General features: G+C 50.9%; 1 protein-coding gene across 2 annotated transcripts; it reads left to right on the top strand.

The window, feature by feature from the left end:
• The first annotated feature begins 120 nt into the window (after positions 1-120).
• On the top strand, positions 121-7,172 carry TMEM106A (transmembrane protein 106A). Of its 2 annotated transcripts, XM_044247828.1 has the most exons (9): positions 121-635; positions 1,229-1,293; positions 1,446-1,669; positions 2,174-2,237; positions 2,854-3,007; positions 3,532-3,672; positions 3,787-3,830; positions 4,324-4,377; positions 4,750-7,172. In XM_044247828.1, the coding sequence occupies exons 3-9, from the start codon at positions 1,462-1,464 to the stop codon at positions 4,868-4,870; spliced, it is 786 nt and encodes a 261-aa protein (XP_044103763.1). In that variant the 5' UTR covers positions 121-635; positions 1,229-1,293; positions 1,446-1,461; the 3' UTR covers positions 4,871-7,172. The 2 variants fall into 2 exon arrangements, with proteins under 2 accessions (XP_044103763.1, XP_044103764.1); XM_044247829.1 differs by lacking the exon at positions 1,229-1,293.
• Positions 7,173-19,782: the final 12,610 nt, after the last annotated feature.

The raw sequence follows: 19,782 nt of genomic DNA, 5'->3' as shown, positions 1-19,782 counted from the left end.
GGTCTGTGAGGAGATGAGCTCTTCCCTCGCCTTGTCTCGAGAGGGGGCGGGCCCCTGGGAGGGGCGGACCTGGAGGAGCTGGGGCGGGGCCTCCCCCCCGCACCGAGTGAAAGCGTAGGGCGCCTCGCGCACTTTCGATTCTGCCTGCAGCCGTTTAAGTCCTGCTGCCGCCCGGGGTTGGGGTAAGGCGCCCCGCAGATTTTCCTTTCTTTCCCCTTGGGAGGCAAGGGCCGAGGGACCTTCAGTCCCTTGTAGCCTCATGTAGGCACTCGCGGGTTTAACAGCCTCGACTAACGGCCTCGGGGTGTCCGGAAGGACTTGAAATTCTCCATCAGTGAAATCCTAGCTTCTGCGGAGCGACTACTCTCCCACTCCGGACCCTGGCCGAGCCCGGGAGTAGGGCTGGAAGCAGCCTAGCTCCTCCGGGTAGGCTGAGGTCGCTACCCCCCACCCTTCTCCAACGCTGCATATTCGCTCCCCCAAGACTCAGTGGAATGGGGGCCAGAAGCCTGGCCAGCTCCAGCCCGTTGTCCCTCCGGTCACCCTGCCCTACAAGCCAGCCTTTCTCCTGAAAGACACATTCCAGAAATCTCACTCTTAACTGACAGGAGCCTTGGATCCCAGACCTGAACCAGGTGAGGCACCCTTGATTTTGGCCCAACAAGGTGTGGCTCACCTTGCCCTCTCATTCTGCTACTACTCCTGACCCTTTGGGGGGAAAATCTGGATTTTTAGCCTTTAGCATTCCTTAGTGTAGGATGGACCTTGACCATTGCTCCCACCCTTCCCCAGGCATTTCTTTCCTACCCCACAGAAAGCAGTGAGGAAGAGATTTCTGCTCCCTGGCAGGGCTTTTTTAAGGTTCTTAGGCACACCTGTGACCAGCCTAGCCGCCTTTCCCTTGTTTCAAAGAATCCCTGCCTTCCTATTCGGCCAGCACCTGCCGGGGCTCAGGAATGGAAGCCCTCCTTCCACTCCCAGGCTGGGAGATCGCAGGCATTTCTGCCCGTGTGTCCTGGACACCTCTTCAGAGTCCTCTTGTCGCAGAGGGTGAAGGGACTCTGGACTGCGGCATCCCCCCACCGCCCACCAGCCCTGTCCACTTCCTTCCCCTGAAGCAACTGACAGCTCAGCAACTTTCCCAGAAAATAAAGTGCTCCGCCATTCACTTCTGGAAGTCCCTTCTAGGGAAATAACTTCTGCTTTTCTTTTCTCTTCCCTCTTACAGGCAGATTGAGCTCCCCTGCAGTAATGAAAGGAAATACACTGAAATGTCTGATCCCAGAATCCCGTGTAACTGCGGTTTTCCATATCCTAACTTCTTGGGCTGGAGCTTACTGAATTTGGGGTGGTGTTCCTTGCCAACCTTGAGAACCCAAAACCAGAGTGACATCCCGTGTCCGTGCTAACAAGCTTAGCAGTGAATTCTGTTCTTTTCTCCTTAGTGAAAACTCCCCCTGAATGATGGGTGAGACATTCTCCCATTTGGGCTCTCGGGAGGAGAACAGATTGATCCTGCCCCCCAGCCCGGCCACTGGCAGCAATGCTACCAGCTACTTCAGCACCCGAAGCAGCAAATCCTTCTGTTCCCGAGCGCCTTGTGAAGGGGCTGCCCGTGCCAGCTTTGTGACTTGTCCCACCTGTCAGGGCAGCGGGGAGATCCCGAAAGGTGAGTGGCCCAAGGCTTTGGAAAGAGCCTGGGTTCCAGCTGATCAGGCCCCTCTGAGCCTCCTCAAATTGGGGCTTGGTCCCCCAGCTGCAGGGAGGCCAGCGAGATGTTCCCTAGCCCTGCACTGGCTGCAGAGACACCCCACCCCTCCTGCCCTGATGGTCTCCCCAGGCGTCTCCAGCCTCCCTGCTCCTTTAGCAACACTGTGCCTTAGGATTCACGAAGTTACAAATGATCTCTTCAGAGAAGCTAGACTTCTCTCATTTGCCGGTGCCTTCCAGAAATTCACACTTGGTAATGAAAATCTCACTTCCATTCCGGAGCTGACAAAGTTGAGCTGCTGTCATCTGCCCAGTGGTCCCAGTCCTGCTCTGGGGCAGAGGTGGCATGCTTCTAACCCCACTCGGTGGGGTGAAGGGGTTGCTTCTGGGAGGCTGGCACAGGAAACATTCGTCATGCACACTTCTTAACCCTCTCTCTCTCTTACCCTCTTTCTCTCCACAGAGCTAGAGAAGCAGCTAGTGGCCCTCATCCCCTATGGGGACCAGAGGCTGAAGCCCAGGCGCACGTAAGCCCCTTTTCTCACCTTAGCTCCACAAGCTGTCACCCCTGGGGTCTGTTCTCTGTCTCCCTCAGTCTGCCTCCCCGCTGCGATTCTTCTCCATGGGAAGCCTCACTGAGTTCATATATACTACCTCAGCTTCCAGGGCTTTTCCTGGTTTAAGAAGTCTGGGCCACAGCAGGTGCTACCTGAGGCCACCTGCTGTTGGGAGCTTCAGTGCTTCCAAGAAGCACGGCTCCCTTGTGGAAAGAGGGAGGATCTCTTGACTCTTCGAGGTCTTTCGGGAGGGAGCAAACGGCCCAGGCTGCGGTTCATACAGGGAAGTTATTTTTCCTGTGAGCTTCCCTCTCTGTGGCAGCTCAGACCTGCTTGTTCTCTCTGGCTGAGATGGAAAATGAGCTGCTTCCTGTTCTGAGGTACTGCACAGCCTCGGAGGCGGCCCCGAGTGTCGCGGGAAGGGGGTGTGACCTTCATTGTCATGGGTCTCTTGGACATGAATCCCTGCCCCTTCTTCCCAAGGTGCTCAGTGGTCGAGGGAGAGGAGAGTCTCTCTCTGCCCAAGGGTCTGTGGCGTTCAGACTTGTCCCCTCCTCTACCCCGGATCCTGCTTTCTTTCCCACAGGAAGCTTTTCGTGTTCCTGGCCGTCCTCATCTGCCTCGTGATCTCCTCCCTTATCGTCTTTTTCCTGTTTCCCCGGTCCATCGCCGTCCAGCCCGCGGGCCTCAACTCCTCCACGGTGGCCTTTGACGAGGGTGACATCCACCTCAACATAACGGTGGGTGGGCGCCCGCACCCCTGAGCCCCACGCCACCTTGCCAGCCGCTCTTCTCTGCGGTCCTTGTCAGGCGTTGCCATTCCGGGCTCAGGTAGCCAGGGGTCCTGTGTGGCAGCCAGAGGGTGTCGAAGCCTGGGGGGGAAGCAGGTGCAACCATGAGCCCCATAGCAGAACGTGCAGAATTAGGACTGTACACCCCGAGGGGGGAAGACTCAGGGCAAGAGAAATAAAACACAGGGTGTGGAGGGCATGCCTGAGACACTCTGGGTGGAGCAGAACGGAGAGAAGCCTTGCAGGATGAGCCTGGGTTTTGGGCCAACTTCATGTCTTACGGTGACCCCTTCGCCATTAAGAGCCACGCCAAGGGGCTCCTGACGCTGGGCTTCGGCAGCTGAGGCCCGTAGTGGGAGTGGGGCTCAGTCAGGCAGGGGGTGGGGGGCAGGCAGGGATAAGGAAGCTACTTGACTTCTCCTTTTCAAGGATGGTCACCTTCCCACTTCCCTTCCCCTTGTCTTCCTCCTCAGAATATCTTAAACATCTCCAATAGCAACTACTACCCCATTACGGTGACCCAGCTGACCATCGAGGTTCTGCACCTGTCCCTCGTGGTGGGGCAGGTTACCAATAGCCTCCTCCTCCACATCGGTCCTTTGGCCAGTGAACAGGTGACCCCCCAAGCCCGTCCCGGGGCCAGCCCTCCCCACAGGGGTGCGGACACATGTGGGGATCAGAAGGGGCAGCTGGGGTTGGGGTTCACCCTGTGCCCATTTGGTTGACAGATGTTTTATGCAGTGGCCAACAAAATCTGGGATGAAAACACATAGTAAGTATCCCTTGATCTCTTCTCCCTTAGCCTCTGTCCCTGGTTGGAAACCCAGTCTTCATCCCTACCAGATTTCCTTCTCTGCAGCCAGCATTTGGCCTTCACTCTCGTGGCCAAGATTGGAATCTGCAAGGGATTCAGGATCCCCATCCCTCTGCCTGTTTGGCCTTAGGTTGGAATGAAAACAGGCCAGAATTTAGTTAATTCTTACAATAGGTGACCTTGGACTCTTCAGCCTAAATCACTAAGAAGCATGAATGTCTTGTTTTCTGCTGAGGGAGGAGCTAGCACACACCGGGGCCAAGCCTACGGGGCTTGGAGGAATGACATTGCAGCAAGGGTGACATGCTCACCTTAGAGGGAGAAAGAGTAGGCATGGCATTTGGGGCCCCTGATGGAAAAGAGGCCCGGAGCCTGGAACCGACCTGCAGGTCTCCTCCAAGCTGCCGGGCTGCTCAGTGTGAAACATGGTCACGTGTTCTTTCTCTCTCAGCAAAATCTGTTCCTGGATGAAAATCAAAGTCCACCACGTGCTTTTGCACATCCAGTAAGTAGGGCTTAGAGCCCGGGTGTCCCCCTCGCCTCCTTCTGACCCCAGCAGAGCTGCGCTCTACTCACCTTGTGGGAGAGGCCCTCCAAAGCTAACTCCATGATCTTTGCTGGCTCTTGGGAAGGCAGATGCCCCCGCCCCTTCCCTAGACCCCGCCTTGCTTATAAGCCGTCGGTGTGCCAGCCACCGAGCTATCTGGATCACAGGTGGGACAGCTGTCCCAGGTGCGTTGGCAGAGCAGGGAGCAGAAGGAAGGGGGGTTGTTTGAGGGATCCCCCCACCCCGGACAGCAGAGCAGGGCCAGAGCTTCCTCTTCTCCTCCTGCCCCTCCACCACCAGACACAGCAACAAAGCCTGCTTCCTCTCCAGGGGCACCCTGACCTGTTCCTACCTGAGCCATTCAGAGCAGCTAGTCTTCCAGAACTATGAGTACGTGGACTGCCGGGGAAACTCCTCAGTGCCCCACTTGCTGGTGCCTCATCCGCCGTGACCTGCCTGCTGGTCCCACACTCCAGGCCCCTGCCAGCCTGGGCTGTATCTCCCAGAACCCAGGGAAGGACTATAGTGACTTTGCCAAAGGAAAAGCTCTGCTTTATTCTACCTCCCCCCACCACACACACCCCCTCAACCACAGGAAGCTCTATGTGGAAGTTAACTTTACATACACACACACACGCGCGCGCGCGCACACACACGCACAGATGCACGTCACTCACGTCCTCTGACTTCCACCAGAAAAGAAGTCTGGTTCTTCTAGGAGCCAGTGCCAGGCTTTCCCCTGTGTCTGTCTTGAGAAGAGTCTGACCTGAGACAGCCTTGAGGTGTTTGGAGTGGCATCTGCTCTCTGTGCTGAGAACCTTGGTTGCCTCGCTCCCCTGGGGCTGGCCTTCCTCCTGCCTGAAGGGAGAAATCTTTAATTTTATCTGGCTTTTAAAACATGGATCTTTTTCAGGTTCCCCACCCAATGATGGGAGGGTGACTTGAGGGATGTCCGTGCGGATGTCCGTGCGGTCTCGTTCCTTCTGGCTTTGGTCACGTGACAAAGGGGTGGGGCTGGTCGATTTCTCTCCTGGGAACTTATGCCCCAATGGCAAGGTTGGCTAAGGGCCTGCAGCTCCCTGGCCTCCCCGGTTAAAGGCTGTCCCCCTTCCTAGGAAGACAGAGCTTTTCTCTGGCTATAGCTTCTCGCCAGAAAATCGTTTTATTATTCCCATCACAGCAGGAGCAAACATAGTAGGGGAGGAGAGGGAGGCATCTGGCACCCACTCCGTCTCTCCAGGAAAAAAAAAAGCAGATGAAGCCAGAGTCACTTGGGAAGGCATTTATTGAAGTTAGGCTTCTGGCTGGTGGTCGGCCCACAACCCTGGACCCAGGTCAGTCAGCTGATGTCCCCCGCTGCCACTCTGCGATAGCTTGCAGAGGTCAAGCTGTCAGGATTCGGCCACAAGCTGCTGGGCTCTATGGCCTCCCCAGGTTAGTTCCAAGGCCCATCCTTTGCTCCCAGAGGCCTCTGCTTTCCTTCGGGCATGGGCAGGCTGGAACTGCACATCAGGAGGGGCTGGTCTTAACCTCTCTTTGCTGTCACTCAGATGAAGAAGGGAAGTCCCAGCTAACTGGGCTCCCACTGGGCTCCAGCTGGAGGCACTGAGCAGGAATGGTAATTGCTTGCTAAAGGCAGCTGTGGTTTCTCTCAGGCCTGGAGATGAATTAGGTGGTGGGGAAAGCTGAATGCCAAGTTGGATGGGTGGAGAGGAGGCAGTGGGGACAGCACCTGGCTAGCTGGCTGCGGGGACAACAGGAAGGAAGGAGGTTGTCCTGTCTCCCCGTGTTCGTGCCTGAGTAGAGTCAGGAAGAGGCTGGCAGGAGCACAAAAGTCCGGAAAGGCCAGCCTGGAGTTTCTGCTGAGTGTCAGTTGCCAAATGTAAAGGATTTATATTGTATTCAATGAACTACACAATGTTAAAGAGTAAACAAAAAGCCTCCTGTGAGCTGGGAGGAGAGCTGGACCTGGGCAACACTGCTGAGCTGTTTGGGGGTGTCTGAGTGGGTGCCAAGCTCATGTCTCTTAAGTTCCCTCCCTACTTTAATATTCCTGTTCTGTGCCCTACCCCAGGTCCCCCAGCTGCTCCCCTCAGGAAATGCTGCACTGAGGGGCCCCTTCAGCCTGTGTAGGCTTCCGTGAAAGGCCCAGGCATCCCCTCATCAGCGCCAGATGGAAAAGGGGACAGGCTGTGGGAGAGACCCCAGGTGTCAGCTTCAGGAAGTGGTGAGGGGGTGAAGGCTGACTGCTTCCGGGAAGGGCTGAGGTGGAGGAAGGAAGAGGCCTGTGGGGTTTTTGTGGGCCAGTCTGCCTCCCCTTCCCAAGATGAGGTGTCTTGTGTTTAAGGGGACAGTCCGCCTTTCCTCTGAGCTCTTTCTAGCCCTGCGTCCCGTCATCCATGCCACAGCTCGGTGCCCGCTATGGGCCAGGCATTACACTGGACTTCGGGGGGGCCCTGCCTGCCACCTCCAGTCCAGCTCCAGGCCTGCTCTGGTGTGATGCAACTCCTCTTCTCAGTAAGCATCTGCCAGTGGGGAGGGGTGATGCTTCCAGTGAGAGGCCTAAACCTAGAGCCCCCAACAAGGGGGTGCCTGGGGGCCTCAGTCGGTTAAGCATCCGACTTGACTCGTGATTTTGGCTTGAGCCAGGGTTGCCAGATGGGGCCCTGTGTCCGGCCCTGTGCTCAGCAAGGAGTCTGCTTGTCAGGGCGCCTGGGTGGCTCAGTGGGTTAAATCCTCTGCCTTCAGCTCAGGTCATGGGCTCAGGGTCCTGGGATCGAACCCCGCATTGGGTTCTGTGCTCAGCAGGGAGCCTGCTTCCTCCTCTCTCTCTGCCTGCCTCTCTGCCTACTTGTGATCTCTGTCAAATAAATAAAATCTTTAAAAAAAAGAAAAGGGAGTCTGCCTGTCCCTCTCCCTCTGCTCCTCCCACCACTCCCTCGAGCACACACATGTTCTCGCTCTCTCTCAAATAAATAAAAGCTTTGAAGCCCCCAACAGACCTGTCCTTGCTAAAGAAGAGCCAGCAATGATCTTTAAAAAAAAAAAAAAAAAAGGCCGGGCACCTGGGTGGCTCAGTGGGTTAAAGCCTCTGCCTTTGGCTCAGGTCATGGTTCCAGGGTCCTGGGATAGAGCCCTGCAACAGCCTCTCTGCTCTGCAGGGAGTCTGCTTCCTCCTCTCTCTCCCTGCCTGCCTCTCTGCCTACTTGTGATCTCGGTCTGTCAAATAAATAAAAATCTTAAAAAAAAAAAAAAAAAGAGCCAGCAATGGAGCTATAGACTTGGGGTGGTCAAGACCAAGTTCTCCCATTGGCTTTGCCTACAGAAGCAAGGAATCACCTCCTTCCTTCTCGACCCACAACCACTTCCCGGGTTCTCATTCTCCCCTCACTTCCTCCCAGTCTCACAGAGCTGACCAATCTATTGATTCTTTTCAAGAGGAAATCAATCACATTTTATGCCCAGCTAGCCTCCTCTTCTAGAGTGAATCAGGAGGGGGTGACTTTTGGAGTGGAGATGCTGGGGGCGGGGAGGGGGTGAGAAAGCGGTCATCTGGTTTTTTTGCTGATCGCCAGTGGGGTTGAGGGTCTGTCTCTGGATCACCACTGCTGCATGTAATTCGTCGACTGAGAAGAGGGAGAGACGGGAGGCAAACCGGGTTAGTTAGCCATTTCTGGGCCTGCTGTTCCAGAACATCGTACCGGCCCTTTTGAGGCCAGAGGAATAAATATAAAATGAAGCACCCCAGTCCTCACCCACCCTAACAGGGCTAGCATGGGACTCTCTCATCCTTGGCACCTGTGTCAGAGAAACCATCTTTCCAAAGCTTGTACTGTGTCACGTCCTCATCAAGGGTGACCACCCCGGATTTGAAGGCCTGGATTGAGCCAGGTTCAAAGCTAAGGGCTTGTGATGCCTTCTCTTCCAGTTGCCACATTCAGTGGTCCTGACACGTCTGTCAAGGAAGTGGTGTTACCACTGTCAGTTTATGGACGGGCCCTCGAGGCCCAGAGATGCGATCCCGCAGCCGGGGAGTGGCGATCCCGAGACTCCCACCTCTGACTTTATGTCCTGCCCTCCTCCTGCTCCAGCTGCCTCTGCCCCAGCTGGCACTTAAAACAGCCCCTCTGGTTTGCTTCTCTGGCCCCCGTCCTGTCTTTCTTCAAGCCCTCCTTTCCTGCCGAGTGCTGAGCGACAGGTCCTCCTCCACATTTTTTGGGAAGGCAACAAATGAAGGAATGGGCCATCCAGCAGTGACCATATAATTGCCATATAAAGGCTTTACATAACTGACTTCATAAAATACAAATAACTGTAGCCCCTCCCACCAAGGAAGCCCCCCTAGATTCCGCACACACTTACACACGCAGCCAGAGTCGACCCGCCTTTCACACTGTCTCACCGTGAATCGTGAGTGCTCTGCGTATTTATCTGGATTTGACTGGAATGACTTCTTGAAACCTGACGGTGAAAGAAAGCACAACATCATGCATCTGAGAGTTTCTGAAAATGGAATGCGGCAGAGCTGGATTCTACTATGTGTCTGGGGCCCAGGCGGCAGCCCCCACCTAAGGCAAGGCACCAACGGAGCCTACCCTGAAAATTCACAACCGGGAACCCTGCACTGTCCTTCCCTGTTCCAGACTTGGCAGGGCTGGGTAAGTCTCTTGTTACGGCCACCCTCACTCCCTCTGACACCCTCGTCTCAGAGGAGGGGCTGCTGCCCCCTGCAAAAGTCAGCAGCCTCCTTTGCACCCCTGGAGTGAAGCAAACTTCTCCAGGGGGAGTGGCCCCCAAGTAAAAGCCAAGGATGCCCCGAGAGGGTATCAGAGACAGTGGGAGGATGGATGTGGACTCTGGGTTATAGGGCTGGGGGTGGGAGCAGAGAGTTCTCACCACCTGCCCTCCCAGGCATCTTACTTTCTAGGGCCTTGAGGGGGTTTTGTTCCTCCTGGGAATCTGTTAAAGTTGGATTGCCCTCCAGCTTGATGGGTCCCTATTGAGCCAAGCTAGGGACCTGGCTTTTGGGTCAGAGCATGCTCAGAGGTGCACTGAGTAAGAGGGTCTTGGGCATTTGTTGCCTTGCTGCGGCGGCTGCGGTGGCTGCGATGGCTGTGACGGCCCAGCACATGGGGTCTGTGTCTGCTCCGGGACCTGCGGTCGGCAAGGCTGCGGTTGGGCAGGGGGCGCCTGCAGCTGTGGTTGCGCTCCTGGTGGCCTCCGTGGTGGTGGTGGCTGCTGTTCCTGTCGCGACCCCCGAGGGGACTGGGTTTTTTTCTCAGATTGGCCTTTCTTCTCTTGGAGTTTCTTCAGTTCCTGGCAAGAAGCCCCCCACAAGTGGCATCCTCCTCCCTCCCTACCCAGGCACCCATCTGCCAGAGACACTGCAGGGAGCAAGGCAAGCGATCAGTGGAGAGACAGAGGTGGTGTGAAAGTCTCTGTTCCCTGGACTTGAAGGCTGGGCTATCTCCCTTCACCCACACAACATCCAAGACCTGTTTCTTCTAGTGACAGTGCCCCCGGTACAGCCCCTGGACCAGGAAACAACAGTCTCCGGGCACCTACCTCCTACCTTGGGAGCAGTAAGAGGAGAATAAAGGATATGTTCTTGCAAACACTTTGAAACAGCACTGTCCAAGAGAAATATAAGGCAAGCAACAAGTAATTTACAAATCTAGTAGCCACATGAAAAAGCAGGAAGAAAACAGGTAAAACTGATTTTAATATATTTTAGTTAACCCAATACCTCCAAAACATATAATCAATATGAAAATATGAGTGAGATATGTTACATTCTGTGTTTTTGTACTAAGTCTGCAAAATACAGCATGTATTTTATATATAATAGCACATCTGAATTTGGACTCTACATTTTGATCAAAAATAATTGCTTTAGGGGCACAGGGGTGGCTCAGTCGCTAAATGTCTACCTTCAGCTTAGGTCATGATCCCAGGGTCCTGGAATTGAGCTCTGCATGGGGCGGGAAGACTGCTTCTCCCTTTCACACTCACCCTGCCTCTGTTTCCTCTCTCACCTCTCACCGTGCCTCTCTCTGTCAAATAAATAAATAAAATCTTTTTTTTTAAGATTTTATTTATTTATTTGACAGACAGAGATTACACCTAGACAGAGAGGCAGTCAGAGAGAGGGGGAAGCAGGCTCCCTGCTGAGCAGAGAGCCCGATGTGGGGCTCGATCCCAGGCCCCTGGGATCATGACCCGAGCCGAAGGCAGAGGCCTTAACCCACTGAGCCACCCAGGCGCCCCAATAAATAAAATCTTAACATAATAATAATAATTGCTTTAGATTTAGATTTCATTCATTTACAGTTGAAAAAGATTTACATATCCAAGTTGTTCTAAACATACTTCAGAGTTTTCTAATACATAAAGAGTATTTTTTTTAATTTAGATTTAAATTAATTAAATCTCTATACAATTTTAAATTCAGTTCCTCAGTCTCACTAGCCCCGTCTCAAGGCTCAACAGCACACAGGCTGGTAGCCACCCTACTGGACAGGGCAGCCTTAAAATCTCTCAGGCCAGGGTGCCAGAGTGGCTTAGTCATTGAGCATCTGCCTTCCACTCAGGTCATGATCCCAGGGTCCCTGCTGGGCAGGGAGCTTGCTTCTTCCTCTCCCTCTGTCTGCCACTTCCCCTGTTGGTTCTCTCTCTCTCTCACCGTCAAATAAATAAAGTCCTTAAAAATAAAAATAAATAAATAAATAAAATCTCTCAGGCCTGAACGTCCCTGGATCCCACACTAGGCCTCAGCCTAGTACAACAGCAAAGTTGAATTACCACAATACACACACACACAGACACACACAGTCCATCCAAGAGAATGTTGAAGGAACTTGACTTTCTTTCTACTCCTAGCAAAATACATCGACCAGGACACCTGGGTGGCTCAGTGGGTTAAAGCCTCTGCCTTTGGCTCAGGTCATGATCCCAGGGTCCTGGGATCGAGCCCTGCATTGGGTTCTCTGCTCAGCGGGGAGCCTGCTTCCCCCTCTCTCTCTGTCTGCCACCCTGCCTACTTGTGATCTCTGTCAAATAAATAAAATCTTAAAAAGTACATTGGCCAAATAATAGCTTCCTAGACATCGGTCTTTCCCTCCCCACTCCCCTCTAGCCCCACCCTCACCCCTGGGAAGGACCCTGATGAACCCGGACCCTCTCCTGCACCTGTTGCTCCTGCCGTTCCAGTTGTTCCTCCTGTTCCTGCTGTTCCTGCTGTTCCTGCTGCTGCCGCTGGTGCTTGACCATCAGCCACCTCCTCCGGTCCAAAGCCATCTGCCTACGCCGGGCCTCCCAGTGGTAAGCACTGCCCATGATGGTAGGGGCGACCAAAGGCGTCAGAAGGGGGTGGGGGCAGGCAGAGCCCAGGTCACTGCCCCCACTGCCTCTGTTTCCTCCCACCCTACCCCACTGCCTGTACCCAGAACCACCTCACAATGGGAGGAGGGAGGTGGTCTTCCTAAGTTGCCTAGGGAATGTCTGTGAACTACATTTCTCTCCAAGGCCCTGTTAAGGTAGAAGACACCTGGGACTCCTGGGTGGCGCAGTTGGTTGGACGACTGCCTTCGGCTCAGGGCATGATCCTGGAGTCCCTGGATCGAGTCCCACATCAGGCTCCCAGCTCCATGGGGAGTCTGCTTCGCTCTCTGACCTTCTCCTCGCTCATTCTCTCTCACTGTCTCTCTCTCTCAAATAAATAAAATAAAATAAAATAAAATAAAATAAAAAAAAGGTAGAAGACACCTTTGCAACGGAGCTTTGAGTTTCCATGGACCCCCAGTGACAATTTCCAGGTCAACTGGCTTTTCTCTCCGATTTCTTTCTCCTGCCCTTCCCAGGATCCCAGTATCCTCATCTGGCCCTCTGCCTACCCTCCCCAACCTCCCCCGCCGAAGTTCTCTGGAGTTACCATCCCCCAGTCCTCCATCTCCTCTTGCTGTACTGAGACAAGTGTTAAGAAAATATAAACTGCAATGGACGCTCACTCGGGTCTGAGCCCCTGTGAAGGCAGGGTGGCTAATTTGCCTGGGGATTTACGAAGCTGGGCACAAGCCTTGGTTCTGCCTCATCCCTGGAGACCCCACTTAACCTCTCTGGGCCTCAGTGTCCTTGCCTGCAGAATGGGAAGGGTATTACTTCTTACCTCCTTCACAGGACTGACTTCAGAACCAAGTGGACTAATGGGTGAGAAATGTATAAGACAAAGCAGAAAATTATCCGGCGGCAGGCTGATATCTGTTATTCTCCTACCTGATTCTCATCCCCCGTGGGTGGAAGAGCCAGGGGAGGGGGTCATTTCCTGCAATCCAGGAAGGCTTCCAGGTGGGCTATTGACTGCTAGGGTCCCTCCTACACCCACATGCCCTTACCCACAGATAACAATCTTTCTAGAAGCAGGAGGGCCTGAGTCCAGCTTTGGGTCTGGGGGCAGGGGAAGGGCATGGGTGAAAAAGGCCGTCACAGCCAGCCACAGTTTCAAACACTGTGCTGGAATGGAGCTGATGACCTGAGAAGAAGCTTCCCTGAGTTGTCCTGAAGTTCCCTTTAGCTCATTATAATAGTAAGATCTCCTCCTATGAGTGGAGTTTACTGATTTTTTTTTAATATAAAATGTATGCACTAACATGCTGACATGCTAGGCATGCACAGTTCAACTAAAGTGCTTATGTGAGGTCCCCGCCCCATCCCCCTAATACACTGAGTAAAAGCTTCCTAACAGTCAACCAAACTAAAAGGCAGCCTGCAGAAGGGGAGAAGATATTTGCAAACAACATATCTGAAAGAGATTTAGTATCCAAAAACCTACAAAGAACTTATCGAACTCAACATCAAAAAAACCCAAATAACGCAGTTAAGAAATGGACAGAAGACCTGCATAGGCGCTTTTCTAAAGATATCCAGATGGCTAACAGACACATGAAAAGATGTTCAACGTCACTCAGCATCAGGGAAATACAAATCGAAAACATGAGGAGATACCATCTCACACCTAACAGGATGGCTGAAATTAACAACACAAGAAGCAACAGGTGTTGGTGAGCACGAGGAGAGAGTGAGCATGAGGAGAAAAGGGGAACCCTCTTGCACTGGTAGGAATGCAAACTGGTGTAGCCACTCTGCAGAACAGTATGGAGGTTCCCTACAATGTTAAAAATAGAACTGCCCTGGTATTTAACAATTGCACGACTAGGCATTTACCCAAAGGATACACAAAAAATACAGATTTGAAGGCATACATGCACCCCGACGTTCATAGCAGTATTATCAATAATAGTCGAACTATGGAGAGAGCCCAAATGTCCATCAACTGAGGAATGGATAAAGAAGATATGATAAACACACACACACGAAGATTACTCAGTCATCAAAAAGAATGAAATCTTGCCAAATATGGTGACGTAGGTGGAGCTAGAGTGTATTATGCTAAGTGACATGTCAGAGGAAGAAAATACCGTATGATCTTACTCATATATGGAACATACAGGAAGGAGGAAAAGAAAAAACGAGAGGAAAACAAGCCATAAGAGACTCTTTTTTTTTTTTTAAAGATTTTATTTATTTATTCAACAGGGAGAGAGATCACAAGTAGGCAGAGAGGCAGGCAGAGAGAGAGAGAGGGAAGCAGGCTCCCCGCCAAGCAGAGAGTCCAACACAGGGCTCGATCCCAGGACCCTGAGATCATGATCTGAGCCAAAGGCAGAGGCTTTAACCCACTGAACCACCCAGGATCCCCATGATGAGACTCTTTTTAAAAAATATTTTATTTATTTATTTGAGAGACAGACAGAAGGAGAGAGAGGGGGGTATAAGCAGGGGGATGGGCAGAGGGAGAAGCAGACTACTCACTGAGTGGGGAGCCCGACAGGAGACTCAATCCCAGGACCCTGGGATCATGACCTCAGCCAAAGGCAGACCCTTAACCAGCTGAGCCACCCAGGTGTCCCAAGAGACTCTAAATGATAGAGAATAAATGGAGGGTTGATGGAGGGAGGTGGGGAGAGATGGGCCAGGTGAGTGCTGGGTATTAAGGAAACCACTTGTTGGGATGAGCCCTGGGTGTTCTACGTAAGTGACAAATCACTGAATTCTACTCCAGAAACCAGTATTGCACTGTATGTCACTACCTAAAATTGAAATTTAAAAGATAATAAAAATTTAGGGCACCTAGGTGGCTCAGTCGTTTAAGGTCTGCCTGCAGCTTAGGTCATGATCTCAGGGTCCTGGGATCAGCCCCACATAGGCTGCCTACTCGGCAGGAGGCCTGCTTCTCCCTCTCTCACTCCGTTTGTGTTCCCTCTCTCCCTGTCTCTCTGTGTCAAATAAATAAGTCCTTTTTTAAAATTAAAATTTTAAAATTTGTTTAAAATTATTTGATCCATAATTAATTAATTTTTAAAAAATATTTTATTTATTTGACAGAGAGATAGATCACAAGTAGGCAGAGAGGCAGTCAGAGAGGGGAGGGGAAGCAGGCTCCCTGTGGAGCAGAGAACCCAATGCAGGGCTCGATCCCAGGACCGTGAGATCATGACCCGAACCAAAGGCAGAGGCTTTAACCCGCTGAGCCACCCAGGTGCCCCTAATTAATTATTATTTTTTTTTAAGATTTTATTTATTTATTTGACAGAGAGAGATTACAAGTAGGCAGAGAGGCAGGCAGAGAGAGAGAGGAGGAAGCAGGCTCCCTTGCTGAGCAGAGAGCCCGATGCGGGACTCGATCCCAGGACCCTGAGATCATGACCTGAGCCGAAGGCAGCGGCTTAACCCACTGAGCCACCCAGGCGCCCCTTAATTAATTTTTATAAAGCTTCCTGTACTGATCCCAGGAGAGATAGTTCCTTTTTTTTTTTTTAAGACAGCACTATCCCTAACATTGGACTCAAATTCACGACTCCAAGATCAAGAGTTTCACACATTGCAGACTGAGCCAGCCAGGCACCCCAGAGACAGTGCTTGGAGAGCTATCTGCTGTCTCCTTACTTGCAACAAGTAATTAAAAAGCTCTTTGCTTTCAACACTTCCTTGGGTTGTGTTCAATTTGATGTACCCCAAGCAGCAAAATTCTTGAGCCTGGTTACAAGAACACTTATTTTTAGTCTACAGTTGGGCAAAATCATCTAGTAGAAAGCCCATTTGATGATAAAGTGATGACTGTCTCATGTAATTGATTGAATGCTGTGCTGAAAGCGAGAAACAGGATGGTTGTACAGGTAGAGAATGGTTTACCTTCCAGATCCCGTGGTTACCTGGGAGCTGTGGCTGCCGTGGTCCAACATCACGAGAGAGAATTATACCATATATGGCTGGTCCGAGGGAAGACCCAAATTCAAAGTTCAATGTACAATGTATACTGAATGCCTATCACTTGACACCACGGTAAAGTCAAGAAAATGTCAGTTGTACTGTCATAAATGGGGGCCATCTGTATAGTATCTCATAAATATAAGATGTTATCAATTGAGGGGCGCCTGGGTGGCTCAGTGGGTTAAGTCTCTGCCTTCAGCTCAGGTCATGATCCCAGGGTCCTGGGATCGAGCCCCGAATTGGGTTCTCTGCTCCACGGGGAGTCTGCTTCCCCCTCTCTCTCTGCCTGCCTCTCTGCCTACTTGTGATCTCTGTCTGTCAAATAAATAAATAAAATCTTAAAAAAAAAATGTTATTGAGATTTTATGTACTTGTGAAGGGAGAAAGAAAAAAAGGTGTGCAGCCATGTGTTAAAGGAAGAAAGAAGAAAAGAGAAAAGCGAAGACAATACAAAGAAAGTGGGATGCCTGGCTCACTCAGTCACAAGAGCACTGCCACTGTCTTGGGGTCATGAGTTAGAGCCCCACATTGGGTGTAAAGACAACTTAAGTAAATAAACAAGGAAGGAAGGAGGAAGGGCACAAAATGGAATTGCTTGCCCCCAGGACAGCCTATCAAGACTTAATTGCAGGAATGTGACTTTTAACCAGTCAATCTGGAATTTTCTGATCCACACCAGTTAGGTAATCCGCATGATAGATGTCCAGCATTTCTCCTCAAAGGAAGTTGTTCAAAGGACCTTGCCCAATTGTTTTCTTTTGCTAATAACTTCCTTGTCCAGCCCCATTTCTGCCTTTAAAAGTCTTCCATTTTGTACAGCTCCCCAAAGCCCTTTTCTACATGCCCGATGGGATGCTACCTAACCCACGAATCAGTAAATAAGACCACATTTATTTTCCAAATTTATCCCGTTGATTTTTTTTTTTTTAACACATTTAGTGGCAGGGACGGCATCCAAGCAAACTTCTGACAGCATTTGGGGATGAGAAACAGGTGTGGTACCCCATGAAGCTCGTGCTTTCTCTTTCTGGCCGGTTCTGAGGGCCATGGGTAAGTTCTAAGTCTGAACTCTGTTCTCTTTGCATCAAGCCCTGGCCTAATTGACTTTGCACAGATCCTTATTTGATCGGGAACCTTTGTCCTTGGTTTTGTCCCAGATTCTGGGAACAACATCTGCGAACCGCGCGGTGACAGCTGCAATTCCCCAGTTAGAATCAGTCCGCAGTCCCCATTCTCTGGGTCTGCTGGTTCAGTCCTTTCCCCAGTCCCCAGATGCCACATTGGGAGCTGCTGATGGTTACCAGCTGGAGTCGGACTGGGTCCAACCTAAACTGAACTGGGTCCAATAAGTAAAAGCTCCTGGTAACAGGAATCTTGGAAGCCAGAAGTGCCGGAGACGGAAAGCATGGGTCGAGAATTTAAAAGCCGGTGGAGGGCACCTGGCTGGCTCAGTAGATGGAGCACGCAACTCTTGATCTCGGGGTTGTGAGTTTGAGTCCCACGTTGGATGCAGAGATGACTTAAAATCTTTTAAAAATAAAATAAAGGGCTCCCGCGTTGAGATAAGTTGGTCATGAAACAGGTTAGATGGATGTTAGATCACCCACAAACCCCAAGGAGATTTCTGTGCAACAAGGTACAGGGTAAAAAAAAAAAAAAAAAAAAAAGCAAGGTACAGGGCAAAAGAGCACATGATTGGGACGCCTGGGTGGCTCAGTCGGTTAAGTGGCTGCCTTCGGCTCAGGTCATGACCTCAGGGTCCTGGGATCGAGCCCCCCACATCATGATCCCTTCTTGGCGGGGAGCCTGCTTCTCTCTCTCTCTGCCTGCCTCTGTGTCTATTTGTGATCTCTGTCTGTCAAATAAATAAATAAATAAATAAATAAATAAATAAAGTGAAACTTCTCAGGGTGCCTGGGTGGCTCAGTTGGTTAGTCTCAGGTCATGATCTCAGGATCCACCCTGGCTCTGCGCTCAGTGGGATTTCTGCCTGAGATCCTCTCCCTCTGACCCCGCCCCCCACCCCACTTGTGTGCCTGCACTCTCTCTCTCAAATAAATAAAAATAAATAAATAAAAATGAAATGAAATGAAAGTCCTCCTTAGCATCTGTCACTCCTTAGTCAAAGGCTAAACTTAGGGTCATAGTTAAAGAACTTCCTAAGCCTAGAGCCGACCCCTGCCCCCGACCTGCCCACAAGTTTTTTGAAGAATTTTGTCATTATTGGAGCCTATGGGCCTGAGCTGCCAGGTACTTATCACTTATGTACTTGTTCGGAGACCCCAGTAAAGGCCAAGAATGGAAGCAGGAAGCAAAATAGCAAAACCCCAAGGATGGTATTCAAGGTCCTCAATCTTCAATATGTTCTCATAGATAGAAAAACTTGCAGAATAGCAACTGATCTGGGGCACCTGGGTGGCTCAGTGGGTTAAGCCGCTGCCTTCAGCTCAGGTCATGATCCCAGGGTCCTAGGATTGGGCCCCGCATCAGGCGCTCTGCTCACCAGGGAGCCTGCTTCCCTCTCTCTCTCTGCCTGCCTCTCTGCCTGCTTGTGTTCTCTGTCAAATAAATAAATAAAATCTTTAAAAAAAAAAATAGCAACTGATCTTTGACAAGCCACTGCTAGAGTCTTCCCTGTTTGCGCGGATGGGTCTATTATTCAAATATTCAAGGAGCAGCGCATGGCTGGCTCAGTCAGTGCAGCAACGGACTCTTGATCTTGGGGTTGTAGGTTCGAGCCCCATGTTGGGAGTAGAGATTACTTAAAAATATAAAAACCACAGCTTAAAACCACAGCAAATATGTGAACAAAAGGAAGAGGAAACGGTGTCTGACTTGAAAGCTGGTTTGGAAGCTCTCTTCCTAAGGTCACTCCACCTGCTCTAGCCGCCCTGTTTGTAAGTGGCTTATCTCCTGAGATTAGCGGATTGCTAAAAAGGCAGAATATATCATGGGAGGCCCGGTCCGCGGAAACTCATGACCGTAAATGAGCACTTTGAAAGAACTTTGGAACAAGACTGAAAATCAAGGCCCACCATGCTATTCACTTTACAGTTGAACAACTCCAAGGCCAGGCGTGCAAAATAACCTCTTATCTTCCCATATCGCACCCTTCTAGGGCTCCACCATCAAAACACAGGCCCAAAGAGTGATATCTCAGTGGTAATCAACTGGGATAGTGGAAGAGATTGTCCTCGAACGTCCTTTACAAATTCTGTAACATCAACTCAAATGCCCCCACATATACCCTCGGAGGAGGGTACCTCATGAATTCCGCCCCCCAAAGTTGATGGGATTCTGAGAGATTCTCTATAAACTGCCACATTACTCCCTTAAACAGCTAAGGGAAAAGTAAATTAAATTAATAGGGTTGTGCCATACAGTCTGAAATATTTATTGCTTGTCCACACTGAAGTGTGACAAGATATTTGAAAGGATTCTATAGTACTATGATCAGAAATTTGGCCACCTTGGAAGCCAATATTCAAAGCCTGATAGGATTTTTTTTTAAAGACCTTTTCCCCTTGGGCGCCTGGGTGCCTCAGTGGGTTAAAGCCTCTGTCTTCGGCTCAGGTCATGATCCCAGGGTCCTGGGGTTGAGTCCTGAGTCGGGCTTTCTGCTCAGCAGGGAGCCTGTTTCCCTTCCTCTCTCTGCCTGTCTCTCTGCCTACTTGTGATCTCTGCCAAATAAATAAATAAAATCTTAAAAAATAAAATAAAATAAAAGACCTTCTCCCCTAAGCTAAATGTACCCAGAGAGAAGAAAAAAACTTCCAAGAGTTGATAATCATTTAGGTGGCCATCCTGTTCTTTCAGGAATTAAAGATAGCTTTCTTTGCTTTACAAATCTAGTCTTTACAGGCTAGTCTCTGGATGGCTCCAGATGTCTCCAGAATTGTTATTCAGAGTCCAGATTTATTTTTTTTTTTTTAAGATTTTTATTTATTTATTTGTTTGACAGAGAGAGATCACAAGCAGAGAGGCCGACAGAGAGAGAGGAGGAAGCAGGCTCCCTGTGGAGCAGAGAGCCCAATGTGG

Source organism: Neovison vison, chromosome 5 (genome assembly GCF_020171115.1).
Source record: "Neovison vison isolate M4711 chromosome 5, ASM_NN_V1, whole genome shotgun sequence".
In the NCBI taxonomy this organism is placed as follows: domain Eukaryota; kingdom Metazoa; phylum Chordata; class Mammalia; order Carnivora; family Mustelidae; genus Neogale; species Neogale vison.
Note: the sequence above shows the minus strand (reverse complement) of the source record. Positions and strands in the feature narration are given on the sequence as shown.